A 20,375-nucleotide genomic window follows, 5' to 3' on the forward strand; every position below is an offset into this window, starting at 1 on the left:
TAAACTGTCTGTTTCTTACGTTGTCCATTGTCTTTCTATATACAGCATTGTTCATTGACTTTAAAAAAGTATTTTTCAAAGGCATTTTACTTTGACTTCGCAGTTTTGTGATATGGACTATGTAATCCTTGAAAAAAAGTTTCTTTTTAGATCTAAAATGGCTCTGTATTTAAGTTACTTTTAATACAAGTCTATTGTATCTCTTGAAGGCCACGTAATGAACGACGCAATTATTTTTATATCCTACAGTTAAGAGAACTTTTTCAGTTCATTTAAATGGTGCGAATGAAAAATCATTATGTATATCGTGTAATTATTCGGGGTATTTAAGATCGACTTCGAGGATGTAACCATATTCTTTTACTAGGAGCACATGAGGATCTATATACTCGAAATCAGCATAGGCCTACGATTGGGATAACGCCTATCCAATTAGGTTATTTGCATCTAACTAGATAGTTTGATGGTGGGGTTGGATCGTATCTGGTAGATATTTATTATTTGCTTCCGCATATTTGTGTGTTACATTGGTCATTCCACCTCTTAATTATTTCTCTATCATAAGGGACATATTCATATCTGTAATCTTTTGAAGTTTAATTTTATACATCTTTAACACCATCTCCCACGCTACACAAAAGTCTTATAGAACAAACATTGCTCTAATACATGTTTTCAGACATACATCCCGGAAGTTCTCGAATACTATTGTGAGCAATAAAACATATTGTTTGAGATAAAGATCAGAATACTTTCCTAGTGTTTTACAGCATTTTGTATAAAAGGTTAATCCTCTTTCGTATTTTTTTTTATTTCATCGCCTGTCATCTTACTTGCAAAGATATCTCTTTAAAAAAATCCGGTTTCATCATACCTTTTACGCTAATCTATGTGATCAAAAGTGGAGTAACATTTTTGAAAAAGGATGGAATTATTGAAGTATTTGGAGGCCTCTCTTAACTGTTTCTTAGTTAGGTTTGAAATGAGTTCATTAAAACTTTTGACAAATTTAAAACTAGCCACAAATCTCAATTCCAATGTTTCCTAAACTGTTCTTACAATTAATGCTTCCAATCTGGTTTGTCGTAACCCACGGTGTTTTTTTTTTTAAATAAATAAATGACAGCCATATACGGGTAAGCTATGAAAGTAAACTGGAATAAACATTGAGGCATAATAATTGTCATTGCAAATCATACAGGCTGGGACTTTATATTTTCTAGTCCAACGATCGTGATCGTGTACCTTGTTTTCCTTGAATGGTTTTAGAGATATGTAGCATTCATGACCATTCTCCTGTATTTCTTCGTCTTTGTCGTTTTGACGAATCATTTCTTTGTTTATCGTCAGTACTTTCCGAATTTCCTTAACAATTATCGTAATATTTTCACACACAAAACATATTTGCACCGTTTGCATTACGATAAATTTCCAGCGGAACTTTTATAGTATCGTAAGCACTGAAAACAAATTCCGAAACTGAATGGTATGTGATTTTGGTCTAGTGTTATTTTTTCCTGCATTCTCATCTATTGGCAGACGAACCAATTCAAAATCAGCATACATAGCGTACGGAAGTGTGAGTTTGCAAAATACTTCTGGAATTCCATTTAACCACGTTTTCGTAATGCGACTATTTCAATTTCGTTATTTTTACAAAATGTTTTAATGGTCCTTCAAAATATTTTGCTTTACGGTTTGATAAAGACGTCTTTCGCATGTATATCCCTTTCCGTTATGTTGTGAGCGGGAGACTATTCTGCTTGAATTCTTTATTGAACAAAAATGCTTTTTTATACAATAGGAGGTTTAGTAAACCCCATATTTGACAATATTAGAAGCTCATTGAAAGTTCATTAAAAGTGGTTTTCAGTTTATGCAAGAGGGTGACAATGACTGCCTAATAAAAAACAAGAGTTGAATTTCATTGAAACTATATTGTATGTTGTATCCAATCTATCCGTTGGGGTGCCAATGACCATCCAATATTGGATGACATTGGTAGCTCACTGGCACCATATTGGAAGTGGTTTCCAATTTATCCAAATGAACCCCAATTGATTCTCAATATTGCTGATTTAGATGATGATGGGGCCGATCATGGCACTATATGCCTAAAACATTTCCAGTATTGGTTACAGGCAGGAAACACTGGGCCGATGATGGCACTCTTTTTCGAAGATATACTCAATATTGGCCCGATTGGCCTGTGGTGCCCGGGATACACAACCTCTCGTGCGTTGGTCTTGCGCCCTTTGCAGTTCTCGTGCTGCTGCTGCCTCCCGTCTTATCTGCACAGCGCGGCGCACTTGCTACACCCGCTTCCCGTACGGAAAGTGTATCTTTCATCTCCTGGTTGAATCTAACGGGGGGGGGGGGGGGGGGGGGCTGAAACGTGAGCGAGCGCCATGCAAAGTGACGAAAGTAATCCCTGGAGAAGGGGAACAAGAGGGACAAAGGACAAACATAAATCTCCAAACACAGCTAGGTGACTGGTGAGCGACCGAAAAAATCCGCCTGGTCCGGGTATCGAACCCGGGACCTCTCCATTACAAGTGGAGCGCTCTACCAACTGAGCTATCCAGGGGTTAGACGTCAGTAGAGCAAACGGGTTTTATCAGCTGCCACCAGTCGAACACCAACAAGGGTGAAGCTTGCAATTTAAGGTTATAATTATAATGCAATTAAATGCAAAGGTGCAAGCGAGCTGGACAAGAATGACGAAAGTAATCTCTGGAGAAGGGGAACAAGAGGGACAAAGGACAAACATAAATCTCCTTTCGGTCGCTCACCAGTCACCTAGCTGTGTTTGGAGATTGATGTTTGTCCTTTGTCCCTCTTGTTCCCCTTCTCCAGGGATTACTTTCGTCATTCTTGTCCAGCTCGCTTGCACCTTTGCATTTAATTGCATTATAATTATAGCCATGCAAAGTTGCCGGAGAAGAGGCGGGCCGGGGGGGGGGGGGGGGGGTAGTCCAGAGGTAGAGGGGACGATATTGTTAGGAATGACAACGAATGAGGCAATGATAACTGAAGAAACTAAGCTTTTAATGGGGCGAACTTGTGCCCAAAAATAAGAAGGAAACAGAAGATAACAGAGAGCGTCGCGGGCGTCGAAGTCGGCGTAACAGCAGAATCGACGCTGGGGCGAGCTCACTCCGCTTGCCTTGCGGAGTCCCGTATTATGAACCCTCGTAGGTTTCTGGATCATTCGACGTAGAACGTTCCGTGCGTAGAACATTCGGAACTTGATCAGACGGGAATGTTCTCGACCTTACGAGAAGGCCAACTTGAAAGAATAAATAAAAAGACAGTCCATTGACTGGAATAGATCCTACACCTTCCGCGCGACAGTCAAGCGCGGTAACCACTCGGTTAAGCACGCGCTTGCTCGCCGACGCGCGTGGCATTACTCCCCCCTTTAAAAGCGCATCGTCTCGATGCGATGTGTCGGGAAACAAAAACAGCAAAAAAAATGGCAAACTACGTGGACTTGTGCAAAACAACACAATTCACAGTCCTATCGATCGCAGCACGGCTTGAGGCGGACGACGAGGACGACTTCCGGTCGTTGAGGGCGGCGTGATGAAGTCCGTGTCCGTCGGGCATCACCTCGTACTTCACATCCCCGAGTCGACGAAGCACTTTGTAGGGTCCAAAGTATTGCTTCAGGAGTTTTTCGCAGAGACCACGGCGGCAGATCGGTGTCCACACCCACACCCTGTCTCCGGCTGGAAGTGGACGTCCCGACGACGAAGGTTGTCGCGGCCAGTGTCGATGCCTTGTTGGGCTTGGATGCGGAGTCTGGCGAGCTGACGGACTTCTGCGCGCTGGGCAACAACCTGGGCGTCGTCACTTCCGTCGACAGCAGTTTCGTGGGGTAACATCGCGTCCAGCATTGTCGTCACTTTGCGACCATGAACCAGTTGAAAGGGCGTAACCCCAGTGGTCTCATGCACGGCCGTGTTGTAGGCAAAGGTGACGTACGCCAACACCTCGTCCCATGTGTTGTGCTCCACGTCGACGTACATGGAAATCATGTCGGCGATGATCTTGTTGAATCTTTCCGTCAGCCCGTTGGTCTGCGAGTGGTACGCCGTGATGCGACGATGGCTGGAGTGGCTGAGACGAAGGACGTCTTGTGTCAGCTGGGCCATGAACGAGGATCCAAGGTCTGATATCAAGACATCGGGAGCGACGTGCCGGAGGACAATAGATTCAATGAAAAACTTTTCAACTTTCACAGCAGTTCCGGAAGGAAGGACTTTCGTTTCGGCGTACCGCGTGAGGTAATCTGTGGCGACGATGATCCAGCGGAAGGTGTAGGTTCGATTCCCAGTCAACGGACTGACTTTTTATTTATTCTTTCTTTTTAACCAGTACGACTGTAGAGGCCCAAGGACTACTTGAAGGCTGAATTATGTCGTCGTTCAGCATCTATAGAACTTGCTCCTGGATCACCTGCCTTTTTTTAACGGAGACTCTGTATGGCGATCAATGCACAGGGCGCGCGTCGTCCTCGGTAACGATGCAGTGCTTCGCAACGGCGGTTTGGCGCTCATTCGACGACGTCGCAAAGCACTCACGGTATTCAGCGAGGAGGTTAATCAGCTGACTTCGTTTCGGGCCCGGGAGCTTAGGGTGAATGTCGAGCTGCGCTGGCGACGTACTGTCTTGCTGAGGTGGCGGGGATTGGCCAGTAAGGGCGGCGATTTCGGCGGAGCTCTGGAGTTCCTTGACGTGGCCAACGGATGCACCTTTCGTGACGTGTTGTAATTCGTTCCGGAAGTTCGTCACGAAGACCAACGTGCGGCCATCCTGAAGTTCAGCTACTCTTCTCGTGACACCTATTCCTCTTCCTAGAAGCAACTGGAGGCTCCCCTCGAGCAGAACTTCGCCGCAGAAAGCTTCGGTGATCCCGACAGGCACGAAAACACGGACCGCGGATGACGTCGCTTTGGGCTTTTTCGGTGGTGAAACAGGATTTCGTAGAGTTAGCCGGTTTGCTCCGAGGTCGATGACGGCGCCATACGCGCAAAGAAAGTCCATTCCGAGAATAAAGTCCCTCGAACAGTCTTGCAGAACAACGAACTTGACAGGGCACGTCTTACCATGGATCTCGACGCGAGCAGTGCATCTGCCGATGGTGTAATGAGGTGTCCTCCGGCGGTTCTTATTTGTGGTCCATCCCACGGCATCATGACTTTTCGAAGGCGGCGGGAGAGCCTCCCACTCAAGACTGAGTAGTCTATGCGTTGAGGCCATCGATAACAACGTTTAGGTTGTTGGACACCGATGCAGGAGCGTCGTTGTGATGCGTAGCGTCGGGAGAGTGGGAGCGCTCTGTCGTTCTTGGAGGCTGTCTACGTCGGTCGTCTTCGGCAACTCCACCTCCAGGGGTTAAAGCGCTTAGTTTCTCCGGCGAGGAGCGAGGGGTGACAGGCTTTCACGTCGGGGTCGGTGAATCGGCGAAGCTGGACGTCGCGGCGACGACGACCGGAACTCTCGGTGGGACGCAGGCTCGGGCGACTGAGGTCGTCGCAGGTACTCGTCGATCTCCCTAGGGCGTTCATTATAACGGGGGCGTGGGTCGTTCGGGTGGAATCCTTGCAGCGCGAGTCCTCGGTAGGGGCATCGACGGTAAATGTGGTCGGCTTCACCGCAGTGATAGCAGAGGGGTCGTCGATCCGCTGTCCTCCACGCGTCGGTTTTCCTTGGCGCCGGCTGGTCTCGGTGGTCGTACTGACGTTTATCGTCGTTGCGTCGGGGGTACGCCTGCGTTGGTGAGTCTCGTCGTGGCGCCGCCCGGTAATGCTGAACAGCTGGCGGCCGCCGTCGGGCCACTGCGGCATAGGTCAGCATCGGCTCATCCGGTACTGCCACGGTGATAGGGGCATCCTTACGGAACACTCGCTGAACCTCGTCCCGAACAACCTCGGCAATTGAGATTGAGGCCAGGCGCTCTGCAGTAGGCAGAAACTTCTTACGCTCCTCCCGGACGACGTCGCGAATAAGCTCTCGAATACCCGGGATGCCGTGGACGAGGTCACAAGGGGACTGCGGAACCGCGTTGACGCCGGGTAGCCTCTGGTAGTGGCTGGCTCGGGTTTGCAGAGCACGCTCGATGTTCGTCGCCTCCGTGACAAATCGTTGAACGGTCGTCGGTGGGTTGCGTACAAGTCCACTAAAGATGTCGTCATTCACGCCAGCATTCTTTTCCTCGGTGGCCTGAGGGTTGGCGCGGGAGCTCAGACGAAGGATGTCTTCCACAAAGCTCGTGACACTTTCATTGGGGTCCTGGGTTCTGGATTGCAGCAGGTCGTCGGCCCTCTCTCTCCGGTGTTGACTGAGAAATGTTGCCTTCAGCTGGCTCTTGAAAACATCCCACGATGTCAAAGAAGGCTCGTGATTTTCGTACCAGTACCTGGCAGTTCCTTCGAGCGAGAAATACGCGTTTCGCAGACGCTGCTCGTCGGTTCAGCCATTGTGGCGGGCGACACGTTCGTACTGGTCAATCCAATCCTCGACGTCTTCGTAAAGTTCACCATGGAAGGGGGCAGGCGTCCGCGGTGCCACGGGCAGGTAGATGACGGGAGAAGCGGCGGGGGCTTGCGACTGGTTGGTCATCATCGTCTTCTTCGGCTTGGGCTTGTCCAGCTGCAAACCGTACTCAGGACCCTCTCCCTTGGTGCGGCGGCTGATCCGAGTTTCAGGTTCCGCGTTGAGTGGTCTTCTCACTGGGCTTGGAATCGGACTTGCACTGCGGGCTTTTGGAAGGGAACGCTGCACGGACATGCGTTACCCAGCACCTCCACCAAATTTCACGAATGACAACGAATGAGGTGATGAAAACTGAAGAAACTAAACGTTGAATAGGCGAACTTGTGCCCAAAAACAGAAAGTTAACAGAAGATAACAGAGAGCACCGCGGGCGTCGAAGTCGGCGTAAGAGCAAAGTCAAACGCTGGGGCGAGACTGACTCCGCTCGCCTTGCGGAGTCCCTTGTGTACCCTCATAGGTTTCTGGATCATTCGACGTAGAGCTTTCGGTGCGTAGAACATTCGGAACTTAATCAGACGGGAATGTTCTCGACCTAACGAGAATGCCAAGTTGAAAGTATGAATAAAGACACAGTCCGTTGACTGGGGAATCAAACCTACACCTTCCGCGCGACAGCCAAGCGCGGTAACCACTCGGCCACGCATGCGCTTGCTCGCCGACGCGCATGGCATTATACCATTAGCGCACTTGGCCGCAGGTGACGTGAAAGGGCGAAGGCAAGGCCGTTGTCCTTCAAATTTTTTAAACACCAACGAACGAAGGAGGGCTACATGGGGGCTATGGCGATTGGAAGAGTAAATGCCTGGCGACGATAGTACTATCTTTCCGCGTATAAAATTTTCCGCAACAATCTAGCTAGATTTTGAACGAGAGGGGCACTAACCGATAGAGTTGTAAGAAATGAATATCCAAATCTCGAAGCAAGCAATGATTTTCGTTGTACCGCTCGACAATATATCACATCGAGAAAACTTCGGCTAGCTTAAGACCGAGACATTGCGCCAGCCACAACTCGATTACAACACTTGTGTCACGTGGTAAAGTGCGGGTTAATAGAATGTGAAAGTATACTGCGCACTGACGTAGTCAAACGAAAATACATATAATTGATAAGAATCCTCGAGTGTTTGTCTGAATAAATACCTGAAGGAGTATCAGAATAAAACTCCACTATACCCTCTGATCGCCAAGAGCAAGAGTTACATGCCGGTGACGTCAGCAAATAATTTCCAAAATATTTATCATCCTATGGCGTGAGTGGCACAGATCAGAAAGCTTACAACGTACTATCTAGCCGCGGTGTATTAGTTACATCCTGCTCAGAATAAAAAACAAACAAAAAAAAAACGAAAGTGAAACTTTGCTTAAAAGGAGATAAATCTGCTACAGAGGTCCTCACGATGCTTGAGGAGGCATAGGGTATTGAAGATATAGGAGGAACTAAGATTTTGAGCGGCACCGAAGTTTAAAAACGGGTAGAACTTTGATGGAGGACTAGTAGAATTATAAATGGCTAGCGGCCACCCCCTCCCCTTCTTCCCTGTACAGACAAACCAAAAGTAAATCACTTGTCTGCGCTGATCGTCATCAAATTGAAGTGCGTCATTGACATAAGTTCTTATTTCAGACTGGTGAAGCTCAAAAAAATATCGTAGGTAATATTAATGTGCATCTTATTGCGCGATAGAAATAGGCTACGGCACGATGACACACGCACCCGTGTACCCACAATACCATCAAGATGAAAGTTGTTTGGGCAGTGAACAGATAAGGGTCAGTGGCAATCTCCACAGTCAACACTTGGGTGCTAGGTTTCATTTTCTTTTTCCAAAATGACACTGTGTCTGAAGTATTTGGCGAATCATATGCGGAATTCGGATGTTCGGCTAAAAATCAAGTTCTATATCACACGGTTCAATGCAGCGACTTTCAGGGGGCGCTTATAGCGTGACGGTCGTAAAGTCCCTTATAATTTGTTTTACAAGTAGCAACAGCCATTACAAATGACAATGCAGATTCTACTGGAACAGAATGGGGTCATTCAGTCCAGTCTTCTGCTGTGCGCCGCTATTCGCTTTCTGAGCTCTGCACCGTTACGCAGTCGGCGCTTCAAAGAATATCGTTACTGGTAGGAAGATCTTAACCAGGAACCAATGCGATCGCGGTAAGATCACACAGGCGAAGCCTAAAACAATTTATTGAAGGGGGCGAAAATTGTATATAAGTTAGGTGAGTGTTATATCTTGATAAGCATGTTCGCCCTCTGACAGCACTTAGTATTTACTAATTCATTTACGACATAAATAAAACAATCGCAAGTACCGGATTCGATAAAAGTCTAGAATCCGGGAATGTTTTAGTGCTATCTATAGCTATGCTATATATTCACCAACCTTCCACGTGAATATGGTGACAACAGGCCTGAAGGTGAACATGAAATCGTGGGCCACTTCCCCTGGCACCATCATGGAGCACCCGCCGTGTTCGTTTACATGCCTTATCTCACGCCCCACCACGCTTGGTTCGCGAAGCACACACACAGCACGGTCCACGTTTCAAGGCAGTAGAGAGTTAAGAAACACCTCTGCATAGCCGATCGGTACGAATACGATCGCAAATGACGTGTGTAAAAACGAGTACACGGTTCATTCACAAGAATTCTACACCGCTGCGCCAAAAAAAGACGAAGAGGCTGGAAACACGATCCAAGAGATGTGTGGGTGCGTACCTGGGGACTGATGCATAAAGGTTTTTGCCGAGGAAGATCTTAAGAAAGAGAATCAAACGAAAAAGAAAAAGCCCTTAAACGTACGTTTGTCAATAGTTCATAAACCTCTGAAATGTCCGAGGTCTTAACTTCCTCTGGGAGCCAAGGGGGCCGAGACCCCTTCTTGCGGTACATGGAGTTCTGGGCTCAAGCAATTGGAAATTTTGCTTTTTCTCTTCTTAATATTTATAACGTTTAGTGTCACACCATAAGGCAATTAAAACACTCATTCACCTTCTTTTTAAATTTATTTTATGTGTCTCCTCGGTGCCTGCAGTGGCAGCTCCGTGAAAGAAGTTGCGACAGCATTTTATAGCTTCCTATCGTTGCTGCGTTTTTTTTTCTTTTTGGAAATTATCTTTTTTTTTTGTATAAAAAGGTGCACATTCTTACCCTTTTGCAGACCTTTGTATTATGTTACAAAAACTCTAGCCAGTCATTCGTCGCTGACTCCGTCGAGAAGCACGTATGTAGCACACACAAACAGTAGTAGTCTATCGGTAGTAGTCTATACAATGGGCCCAACCGACCGCTACCGATCGTAAGTACTCTGACTCACGCTATGGTAGGGACACGAGGCAGTGCTTACAGATTGGAGACTCTGTTCTTCATAACATGTAAGTCGAGTTCTAGTACTTGCTTTTGTTTTATCGAAAAGAAAATTGCAGCAGAAGTATGAAAAAAATAGTCACCTGACAAGTAAGCTCGCCGAGGCGCTACTACTATCACCAAGAAGACACGAAGATTTAAAAAAAAAAAATCTGAACGTCAATTCACATTTAGAACTTCGCATCCCAAACCTCTCGTCAACCAACCCAATTTTTGTATTATGATTTTTAAACCCTGATACGGAAGAATTCGTACAGATAGCGCCTCAAACTCAGGTGAACATTTATGCATGGCTTTTATACGGAACTCCCTAGACCACCCAAGACGTCGCCTCTCCCCAAAATATACAAGCGATAAATTCCCCATCATAAGGTTGAGATTGTGATTCATGCGCACCACCTCTCCTGCACTTCGACCATCTTTTCCCTTTTAGAGCGCAGCTCTTAGGGGCCCGTTTCAGGCTTGAGTGGCGTCGCCGTAACCGCGAGGTCACGTGACTCCCCCCATGGTCACGTGACCCCCTGAAGTCACGTGACCCCCCTGAGGTCACGGGAACGGCTGAGGTTACGTGACCCCCTCCCCCGAGGTCACGTGAACCCCCTGACGTCACACTACCCCCCTGAGGTAACGTGACCTCAAGGAGTCACGTATCCCTCAGTACGCTTCCATCCTACTCAAGAGCTGCGCTCTAACCGGCGGTACAGGTTTTTTTTTAAACGACTTTCCTTTTTTTCTCTTCTAGTTCTCGACAACCAATCCAAATTAGCATATCAAAGTTTTCAGGGGGTTTATGATACTATTTTAGAAATACAAGCTTAGGACCTTTTCGTGTTTAGTCAATTTTTGTTTCTTACGTTCTTACTCGGCAAATTATTTGCTGGTTTTTCCTCAAGTATGCGAATAGGCTTAAATGTCGGTCATACAGACACTAAGACCTGTTTCGCCAAGCTAAATTGCATTTTCGTCATTGAAATGAGGACGCGTTTTTGCGCACGTTGATTGTTGATTGTTTCCGTGCCGATTTAAGATTCGCGACGTTTCCCTAAAACTCTCTATTATCAGTAAAGAGCTGTTGGCAAACGCGTCTTGTCTTTCGATTGGATCGCGAGTGTACGCAACAAAGTAATAAAAGTAGAATGCTAGTACTTTCAAAAGTTCTATTCTGACAAAATCTGAATATTGTTTTTCTATTTCAGGGCAGGCTCGTCTCGGTGGCGTTTGCAATGCCAATTACAGCATTCTAATGGTGGAGGACGTCCCCATGTCGTTTGGGATGGTGAGCCTCTTGCCACACGAACTGGGACATGCGTAAGTTTAACTAAGGAGCTTGTCGTCTGTTGAGAGAAATAACTAAAATTTCTATTCCTTTCTAGCATCGAATGTTGAAACTCTGCACTTCTAATCGGTGCTGATACGATCGGAGATACAAAACTCCGATATTACGCGGAAGTTTGTATCTACGATACGGATCTCCGAATACGGTCCGAAATGTGTGCCTCGGGCTGTGTCCGAGATACAGATCTCGGATTGTGTCCCGATACTCAACATTCCCCCATTAGTACTTTATATGGCAAATAAACATTACTGATATCAAATAAAGCAGTTAAATGTTCATTCCCGCCACTTTTTAAGCATTCTGTAATACTCCATATCGTAGTTTTATTTTTCAATAAAATTTGTTGCTTTGTCTGTAATTCTGAACATAGCAATTGCCACACTTTGGTTTTAAGCAATTGAAAGTGGAAATACTTAGTCTTTCATTCACTACATAATGATTAAAAAATAATTAGGTAACTCAGATATTTAGGTTGCTGTCTGTGGTAATCTATTTAACACTAAAAGCACTTCGTACGTCTCTCAAAATGTCAAAATAAAATAAAATTGTTCTCTAAGTACCGGACGCATATAACCAGAGCAATACTACTCTGACATATAAAAGCGTATCAAAAGATTATTTAGTTCATTTATTCACATAGCTTATCATAAATCAGCATGAATTGAATATACAAAAATACGAATACACAATTTTGAGAGAACAAAGCGGGCTATATACGTGTGACATCGGCATTAGATTCCGCTCGTGCAAACCGTTAAGGCTGAATCGCCAAAGTGTGTGTGTGTATGTGTCTGTGTGTGTGTTTGTGTGTGTGTGTGTGTGTGTGCTTGTGTGTGTTGTGTAGTTTCATTGACTCTGCACGAGGCAGTACATGCATTTATGCTCGGTTGAGCTCTTTTCATCGCGATCAGCTTACTTCATGAATAACGACGTCTCTCTTATATAACTAAACCGTTCAATATACTACCCATAAATCTACTTTAATTTCTATTACTGTTCTTATAAAGATCGTGCAGTCGGTTATTTTGAGAATCATCCTTTATCAACTAAGCACCAGGTAACAGATATCAACCACACCTAAGTAATTTTTCATCTTTACAACTTTTCTGTAAAAGAAAAATAATAAGAGGTGATACTGCGTATCCCATACAAAAATGGTCTACGGTCGGCTATAGAAAATCCTTTGTATGGCCGGCTATAGAAAATTGGCCCAATTAGCTATAGCCGCTTCTATGGCTGTCTATAGCTTTTCCTATGGTCTACCCTATGGTTGTCTATAGCTTTTTCAATAGAAATTTGGCTATCGAATTTTGTATGGTTTAATCTATGGGTCTCTTTAGAAAATATGCTATAGCCGCCTATGGCTTTTCTTTTGGTTCCTTTGGCCGTCTATAGCTTCTTGTAAGGTCTTCTATAGAGATCTCTATGGCTTACTTTATGGTTCGCTTTAGACACCATGCTATAGCTGCCTATGGCTTTTCTTTTGGTTCCTTTGGCCGTCTATAGCTTCTTGTAAGGTCTTCTATAGAGATCTCTATGGCTTACTTTCTGGTTCGCTTTAGACACCGTGCTATAGCTGCCTATGGCTTTTCCTAGGGTTTTTTTAGCCGCCTATTGCTCTTTGTATGGTTCGCTATAGCTCATTCTATAGTTCGTCCTATGGTTCTTTCTACCCATCGTGCTACGGCCGCCTATAGCTTCTTGTATGGTCTGCTATATAGATCTCTATGGCTTACTTTATGGATCTTTTTAGACACCGTGCTATAGCTGCTTATGGCTTTTCCTATAGTTTCTTTAGCCGCCTATGGCTCTTTGCATGGTCCGCTATAGCTCATTCTATAGCTCGTCTTATGAGTCTCTTTACCATCGTGCCATAGCTGCCTGTAGTTTTTCTTTTTACCGCAATCGTATGAAATGTGAAACAAATTATTTGTCACTGGACATCTTTAAAAAAAAACCTTGTGAGACGTGCCGAACTTCATAGCCCCATTTAAAACAAAGAGCTAACATTTCAACAAAACAATAACAAAAAACAAATGCACCCACTCAGGTGTTTGCAAAAGCACAGGTAAACAGACACAAGGTATTGTTTTCAAATCTCCTAGAAGTTTATTACACACAGCCCATTCTGTAGACAAGCACACACTAAGCAATCTCTATTATGTGAAGAGGTACTACTGAGCTGTTATACAACTGAGAATATTGCAAAGCAAACAAGAACCAAAAGGCAATTCCTGGGTAGTGTCTAGTCCCCCGGCAGCCGGCCGAATTCTCCCCCCCCCCCCCCTTCCCCCCGAAATTTTAATGCCAGTCGCCACTCATTGGCGCTGCAATCAGTTTATCAAAAGACGTTTCATCGAGATCGTTTCATCAACACGTGACGTTTATAAACAACTCAAAATATGTTTTTTTTTTTGTAATAATTTGCCAAGAAGTGGCGTGAATGGGTGGGCTGAGTCGGTGAGCACGCGCTTCAGGAATACAGGCGCGACGAAATGTCCCTGCAGCGTGCAATTCGCGTAACGAGTGCCGACTAAACGTGTGTCCATGAAACGTCTTTTCACAAAACGCTGGGAGAATAAGAATGTCAGTATTCTAACTACAATTTTCACATGATTTCAGAGAGCTAATGGCAGGCGACTGCGTTAGAATTACGGGGAAATTATTCTCCCAGCTGTCAGAAGATAGGCACTGCCAGGAGATAGACACTACAGAACGGTCAATTGTCGCCGAGTAGGTTGCAGCGCACTTACGTTCAAAATACCGGACTTGAAAGATGTAATCCGAAATATACGTCGACACGGGCACTGCAGACCAACCACTCAAACACAAAACCGAGAAGGAAGGGATCCGTGAAGATTCACCACGATGTAGCACAAGCTGTCATTTGCCGAACCGAACACTGAACGCATCACAAGAATGTCTTGGGCTTCTTTGAAGAAATCGCTTGTTGCCGACATACGGGTAGGACTTTTCGATCGGGATACCTTTTACCATAGAAGCGAAATCCACAGCAGCCCCGCGGGCCGCACGACACGCGAAACTAGGTCCGCAAGCATTCCGGGATTGGCAGTGGCTAATGCGTCATCCGTCAAACCACGTGATCACGCTCCTTCCGTTACATGCGCACAGAGAGCGGAGTGAAGCGATAAAAAGTCTACGGTTGATTGGTCCGCCGAGTCCGCACCTTGTACAATGCTTTTAGCTTAAAGGGAAGCTGAAGAGCTTTTCGAAAAAAAAGAGTTAATGGTTGATTCTGACGTGTTTGTGCCTGCTGAGTCCAAATATCACAACCATTTGACCCAAAATAATCCCTAAACGCGAAAAAAAGCGAAGAAATCAGAAGCGATCGCCGCAGCGGCACGCCATTGGCTAGCCACGCGTGACGCGCCGCTACGTCATAAAAGGACCATCTCGATTCTCGCTTGCTCCGTCGCTTGCGGAAGTAGCCGGGCGCCGGGTCTTCTGCTCTTGTAAATCGGGTTCGGCTTCTGATTTTTCGAAATCTTTCGGTGGATCCGAAAGAGGAATGTGTCCAGACGACCCTCGACGTGACAAAGTACGCGTTTCAGCCGTTGGCAAGGTAGGAAAATGACCCCCGCAGTAATAAACACAGACGACGAGCCGCTTGCGCGGACGCGAGATGGCTGGCTTTGTACCTTCAGGAACGTACTTACTGCTACTTATTGTAACCTAAAATGTTGACAATAAACGGAGTGCTATTGACGGGACACCTAAAGCCGGATTAGCGTGACCCTCCCCAAAACGGTCGCCAGAGGACAAGAATTCTGCACACATCGGCCTTCGTCCTTGCCAGCTGCTGGACGCGTGAGCGTGCAGGCTGCATTGTTTATCAAGGCTGAAGTTGTTTGAAGGGCGACGGGAGAGCTTCCCCTGAGATGAGACGGGTGATAAGATAGGGTCGCCGTTCTGCCACCTCCATGTCCTTGCGCACTATGCGAATAACTGCGCAGAAGTTGCATCCTTGTGACAGCGGTACCCTCTGCTGCGTTTAGTTTGTTTGCCACAAACTATTGCGCCATTGTAGCTTTAGAAAAAGCGGAGATGTGTGCCCGGCACCCCTTAATTTGATGTCGAATTCATGAAAGCTTCCTGGGTCTCTACATTCGCATACTTCTACCAAGCTTTTTTTTACTGCATCACACCGCCACCAGGCATTATAATCGTCCGATCGCATTTCTACGGCACAAAGAATTGTTGCATTACACAAACTTTATACGGAAAACACTGCGTAACTTGTAAAAAAAGAACTCAATTCAGAACAGAAGGTCACATGCTTTGTATTTCCACAAAGCTCTCCTGAAAAGTATATGAACTTTTGGAAGGAAAATTTAACCAAATTTATGTTTACGTTTAAAAAATATGTGGCCTCAAATAATGTCAGCAACGGTAAAAAAAAAAAAGTTGATGTTAAAACAAGTTGCACCGTGAAAGTCGCATTATGAATTGCATGACTACTTATTAGAGCAAGCCCTCCTCTCCTAAGTGACTGGGTAGCCGAGTAGAATAAAAGCAAAAGAAAATAATCTTGGGCTACCCAAAATTGTTTTTTTTTTTTTTTTTGTTTCCCAGACTTCCCCGACCGGAGTCGATCCGGAAAATATGGTCACTTCAACAATATAAGAAACCAACACTAACACACTAATAAGGCGGTTAACACAAGAGAGCCAGTAGAAACCCGCTGTTCGGCTAAATGATCGCGGCTTTTCTAGCACACTGCACAATTCTAATAACGTAACAGCTTTTTTCTAGAACAGTCGACGTACAATTTCTACCCAGTTACGTTTCCACTTTGCTTGTGACTTTTACTTCTTACTTTCAAAAATGGTTGGCAGAGCGTCGGGTTCAAGCGAACCTTCTTCAGACCCAAACCCATACGTACATAGTTTTCATATGCGCCGTCCGAAACCCGTTTCGAACAAAAAACGGTGTGCTTGCTCAAACCAACCTACGCCCTTAAAATCTCGGTGACGAAGTGGAAAAGACGGTAAGCGGGAAGAACAACTGCGACGAGCGCTGTTCATGAAAGCTGGCGGCTACACGAGTACGGCACCGTGCAACACCACGAGTCAGTTGGTTCGGTGCCACGGAAATTCTGCGAATACGTGAACAAACAAGAGAACAATTAGCACGTAAAGCGATCGAGTCCATAGCATGACCGGTCAACGGATAAAAGCAAGCGCTATGCAGCGGCAGAACAACGACGGCTCGAAAAGACACTACAGCCTACGTGGAAAGCGCGGCCAGCCGCGGCGGGGTCCCCCACCCGGTCCTTTTGTGACGCCGGCTGACGGGCTTCCTCCTCTCTCCCCTTTCGCTCTGCTTCGGAGAGGCGTGGCTTCGGCGCTACTTTGAAAGCGCTGTTCCGGTTAATCCGCGCAGAAAATGACCAAACGAATACGATATTCGTGATGGCTGAGGTTTCATTAACTAGGCTCAGCTGTTTTTTCTCGTATTTAAAACCGCTTCAGCTTCCCTTTAAGGAAAGAGAGAAAACAGAAAAATTGAAAAGCAGAGCTCCTTCAAGGCCAGAACGGGGGTGCGATCACAAAGACTAATCTTCAGGCGCATACCAACAATGAAAACAGCGAGAGAATGTATCACTTATATCCTGTTGACAGTTCGAGCCAAGGTTGATAGTGCAGTAGATGCTATGTGTGGCCTTGGGCTTAAGGCAGGTGCCGTGTTTAGCGTTATCACCAGCTTCGAGACAGTTGTCACGGGACCCTAACCGGAGACATCATTGGCCTCAAACACGCATAGCGTCTACTCTGCTGTCACTACCGAGTGAACGGGACAGCTCCATGAAGGCCCCCCAGCTTTTGGACTTTTTTCTAAAGCTGCACTTCCCAGAAGTGACCCAAAACGAGGCAGATTTGAAGATATCATATTTTACGCCTTGTAGCCCACATTATAATTTAAAATGAATAATTAATGGCGAATACTTTTTCTTTGCGCAGGATGTCCACAAACAAATAAATAAATAAATATATGTATATTTATATATATATATATGTATATATATTTGTTTTTACCAAGCACTTTTGAGTTATGTGTACACTGTTAGGTTCGCATTTTTAAACTTAAATTTTGGGAATCTTTGCATCGTTGTGGCATCTATGATTGCGTGGTTTAAGAAATTTGTGCCGTAATACGTTTTTCATCCGTGAGTTCAGTCTATATCACTGCCATCAATTACAATCTCTGAGCACCATGATGACACATGGTGGGGATGTGTGCTCCAAGAAGCTCTAATGACTTTAATGTCTCATAATTTAAAGAAAAAGAAGAGAAATTAGCCACAGCGCTTGCTGATTTGTTGAATTCGCAGAACACAGAGATAATAGAACGCACCTAGGGTAGCGCGTGCCTGATGATATTAATTTTTTTTTCGGCTGTTATTTGTGTATATTTCTCCGTTCTCGACATGGGCGTTGACGGACATTGCATCGCTGCTCACGCCCCTGCCGGGGTACGCTTTTTTTGTTGTCACGACACTCTATCGCGCTATAGACGCGTCGATTTAACGCTCATGAAGTCTCGAGAGAACTGTCAATTGTTTAGTCAGAGCAACGACGCAGCAATCGCGAAGTGAGAGACGACTGCGCCTCACTCTGATAAAATGTGAGCGTGGGATTCTCGAGCAGCATTAACTTGCTGATGATGCAGGGCGCTGCTTTGTCGTTGAGAATCTTTGTCCTGCGAACGCCGGCGAAAACGTTCCAGTGCTCGGCGTACCCTAGGCAGCAGCGCCTGTCAGCGACCGCCCGGAGCCTACTGGCAGTCTGCGAGCGCCGACGATTTATCGTCGCGACTTCAATGGGAGCATTTTATGAACTCCTGCGGCGAACATGAAACACCGCGAACATGAACTTCCGCGAACGTTATCCCCGCGACGGCGAACCGCCGGGGCTCGCAGACGGAGGGTTCCGATGCTGTGCGAACGGTTGTTGGAGGACACTGCGTAGGGTATACGCCGGGCGCTGGAACGGCTTCGAAGCCATTCGATGGGCAAAGGATTCGCGACGGCCAAGTAGTGTCTTGCATCTTCAGTAAGCTAACAGGGCTCGAGAGTCCCAAGCTTACATTTCCACAGAGCGAGCGCGGCCGGCCAGATCGAGGCGCAGTCAGCACTCGCGTCGCGATTGCTACGTCGTTGCTCTACCTACACCGATGACATGTGCACCGGCATTCGAAACCGCCCTCTCGAAACTTTATACGAGTCCAATAGACGGCTTTATAGCGCGATAAACCGTCGTGACAAGAGTAAAGCTCACCTCTGTAGTGGCGTAAGCAGCGTTCTTGACGCCGCGTCGAGAGCGACGAAATATACACAAAAAACATTAAATATATTTAACAGAACAGGCAGAAAGAAATACAAACATGGCAGGGACACGGACAAAGTAGAAGGCGCGCTACGAAATACATATACTTACAAAATACACTGGAAACGACAGATAATTAGAGCTAAAAAACGGAAGATTGAGATGACGTCAACGCCGAAATAAGGCAATGCATGCGCAGGGAAAGCAGCCGGCAAAGCTTTTGTGATCGCGGACGTATAGCCGCGGCGACGTACGCCCCGTTAACCTGGCTGAAGAAAATTCTCGCCCCGATCGAGCGCATGAATGACTCTCTTCCACTTTCGTACATCTGCAGTAAAAAAAAAAAAAAAAAAAAAGGGGGTCGCGGGCCTATAGCCTAAGCAAACCATTGAGCCGACTAAAAAAATTGGGTGGTCGCGAGTCTATAGCTCGGGAGACATACATCCCTCTATAGCCGGCTAAAGCACATTGTAAGGTCGGAGGCTATAGCTTTGGTGACATAGAACACTATTGAGTCGGCTAAAGAAAATTCAATGGTCGGGATTCTATAGATTTAGGGACATACACCACTCTATAGTCGGCTAAAGCACATTGAATGGTCGGAGGCCTATAGCTTAGGTGACATAAAACACTATAGAGACGGCTAAAGAAAGTTCGATGGTCGCGAGTCTATAGGTTTAGGGACATACACCACTCTATAGCCGGCTAAAGAACATTGAAAGGTCAGAGGCCTATAGCCTCGGTGACATAAAATGCTATAGAGTCGGCTAAAGAAAATTCAATAGTCGCGATTCTATAGATTTAGGGACATACACCACTCTATAGCCGGCTAAAGCACATTCAATAGTCACGAATCTATAGCATCAAGGACATACATATGTCTATAGCTTGCTAAAGAATATTGAATAGTCGCGAGTCTATAGCTGCGTAGTCATAAACTATTCTATAGCCAGGTATAGAAATCGGAATGGTCGAGATTCTAAAGCTTTGAAGACATACATTTTTCTTTAGGTGGCTATAGCGTGTTTTATGGTTTCTTATGGCTGACCATAGAGGGCCATAGAAGGTGATAGCTCACCATAGGATTTTCCATAGACGTCCATAGACCATTTTTGTATGGGATAACCTGAGACGGATTCGATTCTCGGCAACAAAATATGTACAGCATTAGGTCGAACAAAGCGGAAGACACCAAATCTTCCATCTCCTAAAGCAACACCGGCACATTTTTTTTTTAATTTTGCTAAAAACAAAGATTTGTAATCCTTAAAAAATGCTAATATATTTTGAACATAAATGTGAATATTGCTTTAACATTCCTATCATCTTTCTTTTCCACTCTAGTGTTCTGTATCTGTGTTGCCATGCCAAACCTGTGTGGCGTACGGGCACTTTTTTCATGTGTTTCATTTACCTCCTGCCAGCCCACGAAATATGTTATAAATACAAATCCAATATTTCCAAGTTTGAGGGTCGTAAATTGTGCGTACAGGTGATGTTTAGATAATTGATTCTACACAGAAACAATTGTAAGTAGTCATAAAAATATGCGATCTGTATTTCGATACACAAAACTGAGGACATAAAATTTACAGTAATTTTCTTTTGTGATTTGTAAAGAGAGAGATATTGGAGCTTGGTCTTTTTTATACTTGAGAGAACTTCTATTGAAAATTATGGGGTCACATTGGGAAAGTAATGAACCCCACAGTTAATCTGCCACGGGTCACTAGCAGTGAACCATCGAATTAAAGGA

The 20,375-nt window shown here is 45.5% G+C and overlaps 1 protein-coding gene across 1 annotated transcript in view; it reads left to right on the plus strand.

The window, feature by feature from the left end:
- LOC115328897 (A disintegrin and metalloproteinase with thrombospondin motifs 16-like) overlaps positions 1 to 20,375 on the plus strand; it is a 177,962-nt gene that overhangs the window by 109,886 nt on the left and 47,701 nt on the right. Inside the window, exon 10 of the mRNA XM_040205357.1 lies at positions 11,134 to 11,245. Within this exon, the coding sequence (XP_040061291.1) occupies positions 11,134 to 11,245 (112 nt within the window). The remainder of the gene's footprint in view (positions 1 to 11,133; positions 11,246 to 20,375) is intronic.

The sequence above is a fragment of the Ixodes scapularis genome, unplaced genomic scaffold (assembly GCF_016920785.2).
Source record: "Ixodes scapularis isolate PalLabHiFi unplaced genomic scaffold, ASM1692078v2 PGA_scaffold4__175_contigs__length_147842914, whole genome shotgun sequence".
NCBI lineage: Eukaryota > Metazoa > Arthropoda > Arachnida > Ixodida > Ixodidae > Ixodes > Ixodes scapularis.